The 9,443-nt window shown below is 40.9% G+C and overlaps 1 protein-coding gene across 1 annotated transcript; it reads left to right on the top strand.

Moving 5' to 3' along the window:
• The first annotated feature begins 5,623 nt into the window (after positions 1-5,623).
• Positions 5,624-6,632, top strand: LOC149148621 (uncharacterized). Its single transcript, XM_089442227.1, has 2 exons — positions 5,624-6,417; positions 6,536-6,632. The coding sequence occupies exons 1-2, from the start codon at positions 5,624-5,626 to the stop codon at positions 6,630-6,632; spliced, it is 891 nt and encodes a 296-aa protein (XP_089298353.1).
• The last annotated feature ends 2,811 nt before the right edge of the window (positions 6,633-9,443 follow it).

A 9,443-nucleotide genomic window follows, 5' to 3' on the forward strand; every position in this document is an offset into this window, starting at 1 on the left:
TCACTGATCAAATCAAGAAGATAATTGGTCTTCGACTACGCAGAAATCAGTGGATCCAAAGATGTCAAGCTTGGCAACATAAAAATGTTGGCGTCTTTCTCAATCTAAATGAAGAATTGGTAAAGGTTTATCCTCTACCCAATCTACAGGTTAAGCTCTATTTTTTGCAGATGGATGACACTTGGCTCAGTCATTACACTCCAGATATGATTCAAACATTGAAAACTCTTAATTATTATCAGATTATTGGTGCAATTGAGTTTTCTATCTCTGTGTATATTTCCTCCAAAATGTTAGAACTGGAAGAGGTAAATATGAATGGGTTAGTTGAACGATTCTTAAAATCTTTAAAGATCCCAGATTTGTTTGAAGAAATTGAAGTTGCTTATATCCAACAAAATACTGAAGCTTTTGTAAATACTGACTCTTTTCCTCAATATGAGTTCTTTCAGCCTTTTGCTGATTGGGAGATAAGAAATGGCAGGTGTCAGAAGAAAGTTCAAGTTCGAGCTTCTCAATGTGTACTAAGAACCTTGCAGTATTTAAGGACATTTACAGAACCTTGGGATTATCAGAATATGGAATTCCGTAATGCAATTGAACCTAATCCTTTTGCTCAGTTATACGGAAAGGACAGTATTGTGAAATCTACACTAGCAGAAGATCAAGATCAGATTAAAAAGATTTCATTATGGCTCCAAGATTTCCATTCTTTGAAACTACCTGAAAAGCTATCACTGATAAAAACCCTCGAACTATTGCAAGGGAAAACACGAGTATGTCGATTAATAGTTAATCAGAAGACATTAATAACTATTAATGTATACTCTTGCTCATGGACAGAAGATGCGGTTTGTTTAATCAATCTACTCCTATCTAATCGTGTCTGTTCTTCAATGGTTTTTGAAATAGGATGGCAAGAACAAGGGAATCTTAGTCATCAATGTAAATTATGTGTTCAATCCAGCATTGAACAATCTGTAAGTATGTTCCAGATTTTTAAGTGGGAATTATTAGATGGGGTTGAACTGGCTGTATAGTCTTTGCCAGATTTTAGAAATAGCAAGAAGGATAATTTCCTTGGAATTGAAATTGACCCCTTTGCATATGTAAACAGATGGAATAAAGATGATTATCTCTTTCCATCAAAAAGTTTAAAGAAATCTGCAGATTCGATTACATTTACCTATGACACAGGTCAGAGTTCACATGCTCCGCAAAAAGAAGATTCCTCCATATCAATCCATGATCCAAAAGGAAAAGCTAAAGTGGACAGCGAGAAAGAAACGGTGTATGTGGATATATATCAAGATGCTCAGGAACAACATGACCCCACTTGGGAAAAAGAATATCTATCGTGGCTTACATCTTCCTGGAAAGATCCTCAAGACACTTTATCTCATTTAACGTACCATTGGGATAGAGTAAAGACTCCATCAGATTCCGAGATGGGATATGATAGTGACCGAAGTCCGAAAGGCTCTTGGTAAAGATAAGAACGAATCTCTTGTCAGCAATGTAACACTGTTGGTTACATGTTGTGACACGAATCTTTGTACAAAAAGAAAAGTTGAGTAGACACCGTCAGTGGAATAAGATACTGACAGGACCCTCAATTATTTCTACTTTTATGTCATGTCTTAGGTCAGCTAGATTCGATTTTTAGGTTATTTAAGAGAGAACTCTCTTTGAGTTCATCATCGTGAGTTGTGAGTGCAGAGTGAGTTTGTGAGTGTGTGTGTGTAATCAGAGCTCATATCTCTGAGTTTCTATGGTGTGTAATTTTACTTTGAATTAATATTGAAGCCTGCTGGGCCGCCAGTCTGAGGACTGTTCTCTTCCAAGATCATCGCTTGTGTGAGATAGTAAGGCGCGTTGAGAAGCGACAGGGAGTTCGCGTAGAGTCCGTGCAAATCTCTGGTAGATGTGAGGAAAAGTTTTGCCGAAGGCGTTCGCTTCAGTCATTCCAAGTAAGTTCCTAGACCATCCATATTTTTGGTATTCCCTCTTACACCTGCTCACCATTTTCTTGTAGAAATCGGAAGTAGTTTTTTAAAATAAAATATTAAATCAAATAATAACACTAGTTACTGGGTTGTAAAATGAGCTTTTCAATTGAATTAAATATATATGAAAAATAATTTTAATATATGAATCTAGATTCCTGACAAATGTTTATTGTTAAATAAAAACAATCTTGTTACACCTTAGAAAGCCAATAAGCAATTATGAGAAAGTTGTAGAGTTAAAAACCCTGGAGTCTAATCAATTAAGAGCTAAAGACTGTGTAGTTAAGGAATGGGGCGAAGGTTGTCTCAGCTTCGTAAAAGAATGGTAGCCATGTCCAGAACCTTCATGCCAAAGGATTAAAGGTATTAAACATGTCACATATGACATGGATGCACTTGCCCAGCACATTGTATTGATGCCTTTTTTTTTAAAACAAGGTAAGATGTTGATGTGAGAGACAGGGCGTAATAAACAGGAAAGCAGGAGGCTAATGGAGACAATGTATAATATACAATGCAAGTGGAGATCAGCTTCTCATTCCCAAATGGTGAGAAATTTGAGGTTGTTCTGGAATCATGGCACCACATCCTTTGTGCATACAAACGGTCAAAAATGGCTAGCTATGTTTAGGGTTATTTTTTTTTTAAATATGAACAATGGATATCATAAATTTATATATTGTTATATATATATATATATATATATATATATATATATATATATATATGGACTATTCAACAAGACTTCAACAAAAATGAACAAAGCCATTTCACATTAGAGTAATGACAAATCTAGTTAATAGTGGCCATTGAAAACAAATCTAGGTAACAAATTGTACACCTTTCTTAGGAGATAGAACAGAGAGAAGCCCCTTCAAATAGTTCCAGTAATCCTTGCACCAATCCTTTTATTAATCCTTCAACAATTCCAACAAAGCAATCACTATGAAAGGGTTTCTCTAATGCATTTTGAGGGAAACTGGAAAAATACTAGGTAGAGAAAAGGAAGGCTATGAAAGATTTATCACCTTTTGTAGGTGATAGAAGCTGAGAGAAATCCTTCAAATCTTTAGAGTAATCCTTCCAGCATTCCATTAATCCTTCAACAATTCCAACAACCCAAGCGCTAACAAAGAAATTCATGCATCCACGGAGCCTTTGATTATAATCAATGGAATGGTAATGAATAATAAGTACAATAAATATTTAATGACAATTTGTAACGGTCAAGATAGAGTGGCACTGTTATTCTATTATTACTGAAGGTTACAATCGAGCATGGAGGGAGAGAGTTATTCTATTATTCCTCCACGTTACAATCAGAGATGGAGTCTGCAGTTATTATTAAGAGCATGAATGGTGAAATTGATGGACCCCTATTTTTTAGAGTTATTATTTCCATTGCGGATTAATGGAACGATCTGGTGAAATTGATGGACAAATGGTGAAATTGATGGACACCTATTTCTTTTTTGAGTTATAGAGACGTGTTCTTTGGAGTTACTATTAACAACACGAAAGGGTGAAATTGATGTACAATTTAATGAAACCATAGACAACTGTTATTTTGAAGTGGACAAGTCACCAATGGTTTGAAATGGATGATGAGTTTATTGCAAGATAATTAAATAAAAAAAAACATATACTATTCTTTCATATCTAAATTTTAAAATGATAGAAAAATCTTTATCACTATCCCTCTTATACGTGACTTTTTAAAAATAATTAAAAATATACACACTATTAACTTTAACATTTGAGCACATTAGCGAGAGGCTTGAGTAAAATCTTTACATATGAGCAATGGCGGGCGAACGGCGCAGCTAGGGTTTCTGCGTTACGACGTCTGTTACAGCACTGGAGCACTACAAACTTAAACTTGCAGCACTGTATCGGAAGGGCCAACGGTTGTCGGATTGGATGGGGGCAGAGGGGTCCAGTGGGACCCCTTCGTTTAAACAAGTTCTACTGCAGAAACAACAGCAGAGTATGACAGAAGGTGTCAGAATAGAGGGGCTGAACAGCTCGATCCAGAACAGCAGGAAAAAAGAGGAAAAGAAACCAATGACATCGGATAGGACAGAAAATACAACAGGAGACAGAGATACAGAGAGGCAGAATCGTGCAGGCACTCACGACAAAACCAATGCTAATTCCCAGCCCTCAGAAAATGAGGATGAGGGAAGGAGAAACGACAAAGAGCCAAAACATAAACACAAAATCCCGCCGGAGAAGGAAGGGGAGTCCAGCGCGAACCCCAACAGAAACCCGGTGAACAGCAGTGCTTGTAAGCCAAAGAAAAAAGACAGCCTACGAGTGACCATCACTGACCCCGATATCCAGGCCTATAGGGAGCACATGGCTGAACATGCCATCATCTGCAAATTTATGGGAATATGGCCCTCCGAGAGGACCCTATGTCAATGGATAAGACAGCAGTGGAAGCCAAAAGGAGATGTGCAGTTACATCTGGGGGCCAAAGGGTTTTTTACAGTGGTCTTTACCAGCCTAGAAGATAAAGATAGGGTGTTCGAAGGTGGCCCTTATTTCTTAGCCGCAGCTGGCTTATATATGAGACCATGGAAGCCGAACTTTGTTCCAGAAGGGGAATCCTTCACTCAAGTCCCGGTATGGATCAGACTCTTCTCTCTCCCCATTGATTACTGGGGTTTAACTGCCCTAAAGCAAATAGGGGATAAGTTGGGAACATTTGTCAAAGCTTCAGAAGCAACCATTCAGAAAAGATACACTACCTATGCCAGAATTTGTGTGGAGATGGATGTGTCTGGAGCACTTCATGAAGGTCTGTGGCTGGAGTACAGAGATGAGGAATACTTCCAAGCTTTAGACTATGAACAAATACCTTTTAGATGCAGGAAATGCCATGTGCATGGACATCTGGTAAGGGATTGTCCTTTGAACAGAAAGGAGGCAGAAGAAGACAAGACTCAAAGCAACAAAGACAGGAATAACTTCACAAAACCAAAGAACAGACAGCGAGCCAATAGACGAAGGAACACCAAAGGAAATATAGGAAAAAACTACTTCAGTAACCCCTTTGAGATCCTAGATCTAGATACCGACTCGGAGGCAAAAAAGAACACACTTGACGGGGAGGCAGAGCAAAAGGAACCGGAAAAATTTACAGGGGAAGGCACTGAGGAGGAAGCTTTCAATGGTGAAATCCATATGCAAGACAGAACAGCGGAAACGGACGAAGAAACAGAGATGCTAACTAGTGAGGCAGGGAGTGAGGATCTGGAATTCGAAGACACCTTAGCGAAGGAAGGTATGGACCTCACGCAGCTCGTAGAAAGATGGAGAGCCAAAGGGATTGAAGCAGCACCGGAGGAAGAAATAAGGAAGGTCAGGGACCTCTTCATAGCGCGGCAGAAGGCAGTTTTTGAGAAACAGAAGAACAAGTTAGGCATAATCAAAGGAAACATCCCACATTACAAAGCAATACTTGGTAGAACCTCTGGTTCTAGGCACAAACGCCGTAGAGGTCGCAAGACTTCCCAGGAACACTTGCAGGAGTTAGGAGAGATGCTGATCAACGCAGGTCAGATAAGGCAGCTAAGTGAGTATCCATCCTTCCCTAAAATCGTTTAATTATGAAGATAGTATCTTGGAACACAAGAGGTATTAACAGCGTAGCCAAACAGAGGCTGCTGAAAAGGCAAATGGAGAAGAACCATCCGGATTTGTTATTTCTACAAGAAACCAAGTGCAACAAAACCCTCATAGAAAAGCTACGAGTCAAGTTAGGAAGACATTTTGAAGCTCTGGAGATCGAAAGCAAAGGGCGGGAAGGAGGTATAGCAACCTTCTGGGATACGAGAAGATATCAGATCCTCACGGCTGAAGCAAGCAAAAACTACCTAGCTTTGGAAATGCAACCCACAGGTATTTCCACTTCTTTCCTCTGTATAAATGTCTACAGTCCTCAACGGTTAGATGACAAGATAAACTTCCTAGCTTCTTTAAACAATTTTATAGAAAGGAACACTGGTGCCAACTTCATTCTGGGGGGTGATTTCAACATGATCACCTCCCTCCTGGAGAAAAAAGGAGGACTAAGAAAACTCAACAGGGATGGGGAGTTTTTCATAAGTTTTATTGATAATGCAAGATTGGTTGATGTTCACCCCAAGAATGGTCAGTTCACCTGGAACAATCGAAGGGGGGGGGAAAGGCTAATTTCTTCCAGATTGGATCGCTTCCTAATCTCGGAGAGCTTTATTCTAGATGGCAAAGCAGTTGAATCGAACATCCTCCCTAGCGGAGGATCGGACCACTGGCCGATATCTTTAGCTGTTGAACTTCAGGGTACACCGAGAAACAAACCCTTTAGGTTCGAGAAGTTTTGGATTGAGCACCCTAATTTCCTCACCATGGTGGAAAAATGGTGGTCAGAGCCTTTAGAGGAAGAAGGTTCCAAAATGTTCAACCTGCAAAAGAAATTAAAACACATCAAATTGAAATTAAAAGAATGGAACAGAACAGTTTTTGGTAATATTTTTCAGGAGAAAGCGATCATTGAACAAAAGCTGGAGCAAATTCACAAGGACGGGGCTGCAGGCACTAGAACTGAGGAAACCTGTGAAATTGAAAAAGAGCTGACCCAACAGTGGCACAATAGATGTAAGCAAGAAGAATCTCTATGGAAGCAGAAATCAAGAATTCAGTGGTTGAAGGAAGGGGAGCAAAATACCAAATTTTTCCACAGATCAGCCATGGACTACAGAAGTGCCAACAAAATCCTCGAACTGAAAAACGATGAGGGGGAACTCCTCAAGAATCACAGCGAGATATCAGCCTCCCTGGTAGATCATTTCAGCCTCATAGCGCAGGAACCAAGGATCGACAGAGAAGCAGCAATCAAAGAAATAACTACGGTCATACCCAAGTTAATCACAGATGAACAAAACTGGGCCCTAAGAAGAACGATTACAATGGAAGAGGTCGAGGAAGCGGTCAGAAGCATGCCTAACGACAAAGCCCCCGGGCCGGATGGGTTTACCATCAATTTCTATAAAGCCTGCTGGAACATAGTAAAACAAGACATATGGGAGATTGTGGAAGACTCAAGACGTTCCAAAACGATTCTCAAATCTCTAAACTCAACCTTCATCGCTTTGGTTCCTAAAGTGGAGGAAGCCAACACTCCAGACAAGTTTAGACCCATTGCCCTCTGTAATGTCATCTATAAGATCATATCAAAAGTCATAGCTAACAGGCTGAAGGCTATCCTCCCTGGCATCATCTCCCAAGAACAGTCTGGCTATGTGGAAGGAAGACAGATTCTAGACAACATCATGCTGGCCCAGGAGATGATCCATTCGCTCCATTCGCAAAAAGCAGCCGGAATGCTCATGCAATTAGATCTATCCAAAGCTTATGACAAGGTTAGTTGGTCTTACCTGGAAGCTGTTTTAAAAGCTTTTGGTTTTAGTCAACAGTGGATCAAATGGGTTGTTGCCCTTATCAGATCTCCTAGATACTCTATCCTAGTTAATGGTGCCCCCTCTGATCCCTTCAGCCCTTCCCGAGGCATCCGACAGGGGGACCCGTTATCCCCTTTCCTGTTTGTTATTCTTATGGAGGGCCTAGGTAGATTAATTGCAAAGAAGAAAGAAGAGGGACTGTTAAAAGGACTGCAACCTATCAGATCTAGCCGTGCCACTACGCATCAACAGTTCGTAGATGATACCATGTTACATGGTACCCCTACAGTAAAAGAAGCGTTGGTTTTCAGAGACATTCTTAATCTTTTCAGCAAGGCTTCAGGGATGGAGATAAATTTTTCCAAATCAACCATTTTCTTCTTCAACACGCATCGGGCCATCCAATCTCATCTTTCTAGGCTGTTGGGATTTAAAATAGGTTCTCTTCCTTCTAGGTATCTGGGTGCCCCCCTGACTCTCAAACCTTGGAGAAAGAACCATTGGGAGAAAGTCCTAGACAATATGGAAAGAAAATGCAAACATTGGACTAACAGGGCTCTGAATTTTGCAGGCAGGTTAATTCTTACCAAAGCGGTCTTGCAGGCTATCCCTCAGTATATGCTCTCAATTTTACCGGCTCCAAAAGGAATCCTAGATCGCATGAGAAGCATCCAGCGCTCATTCCTATGGAGTGGAAACAGTGAGAAAAAAAAGTGGTCGCTGGTGGCTTGGCAGAAATTATGCAGGCCTAAGAACAGGGGAGGTCTGAACTTGGTTGATCCCTCAGTGGTCAACAGGATTTGTGGGGCTAAAATCTGGTGGAGGTGGATTTCAGACACTAACCTGCCATGGGCTACGATGTGGAAGGAAAAGTACAGGCCGAACAGCTCCAATCTAGATTTAATAAGGATGCAGGACATGCCCACCGGCTCTCCTATATGGAATCATGCCCAAGCCAACAGAGACATTGTTCAGGATTACAGCTTCTGGGAGATAAGGAACGGAACCCAGGCACTTTTCTGGGAGGATGCTTGGCAACAATCTCCGAAATTGGACACCCCTCAATTCCAAACTGTGAAACATCACTCCCAAACCCAGGGCAATTTCAGAGTTAACCAATATTGGAACCCTACCAGTGAAGACCCGGAATGGAGAGAATGGACCACCTTCAACTCGAGCCACAGCGAAGACATCCAGGATACCTATCAAGCTTTAAATCAAACTATCCTCAAAAGGAAGATCCGAATAGCTGCTGAAAATGATAAGCTCAGATGGGGACCAAAAGGCAACGGGGAATTTTCCCTAAAAGAAGCCAGAGACATCATTGAGCGGGAAGAGCAGCCTGACATTATACCCTGGACTGCTAAAGTTTGGGACAACCTACTATGGCCGAAAATTAGAACTTTTCTTTGGCTTCTAATGCAGAGGAAAACCCTAACTTGGGAAAACTTGTTGAGAAAAGGATTTACGGGACCCTCTAGATGCCCTATGTGCCTGAAGGAAGAGGAAACTATGAATCATCTTTTCAACTCCTGTGAATGGGCATCCCAGCTTTGGCAATGGATGGAAGATATTTTGGAATCGTCTGATAGGAACAGGGACTCTATTCAGGAGACCATCAGCAATTGGCGAAGGAACTTCTCCAGAATTCAGAGAGTGGATAGTATATGGAAATGCTTCCCGGGCTTTATAGCCTGGACAACTTGGAAAGAGAGGAATCGAAGGATCTTCATGGAGGAAGTCAGAAGCATTGAATGTGCGAAAGAATCTATCTTCATCAACATCAAACAGCTAATACAGGTAAAAGGCAAAGCTGAAACGAATGAAAAACCAACTGCTCAGGACTTGCGCATTTTAAAAAGGTTTCAATTGGAAGCCTCCAGCAATCAACCTTTGGGGGTAAACAGAGCTCAACCTTCTACACAAATTCAACGCTGGCTTCGCCCACCAGAAGGCAGCCTAAAATTAAATTTCGACGGAGCTTCAA

Source organism: Pinus tabuliformis, chromosome 9 (assembly GCF_031772625.1).
Source record: "Pinus tabuliformis cultivar Carrire ecotype Pingquan chromosome 9, CPIR1, whole genome shotgun sequence".
NCBI classification, from domain to species: domain Eukaryota; kingdom Viridiplantae; phylum Streptophyta; class Pinopsida; order Pinales; family Pinaceae; genus Pinus; species Pinus tabuliformis.

Bases quoted from the DNA above. Each gene is read 5' to 3' on its own strand.
- LOC149148621 (XM_089442227.1), top strand. From the start codon at position 5,624: ATGAAGATAGTATCTTGGAACACAAGAGGTATTAACAGCGTAGCCAAA. The intron at 6,418-6,535 runs GTGGTCAGAGCC...AATATTTTTCAG, and splicing joins CTCACCATGGTGGAAAAATG to GAGAAAGCGATCATTGAACA.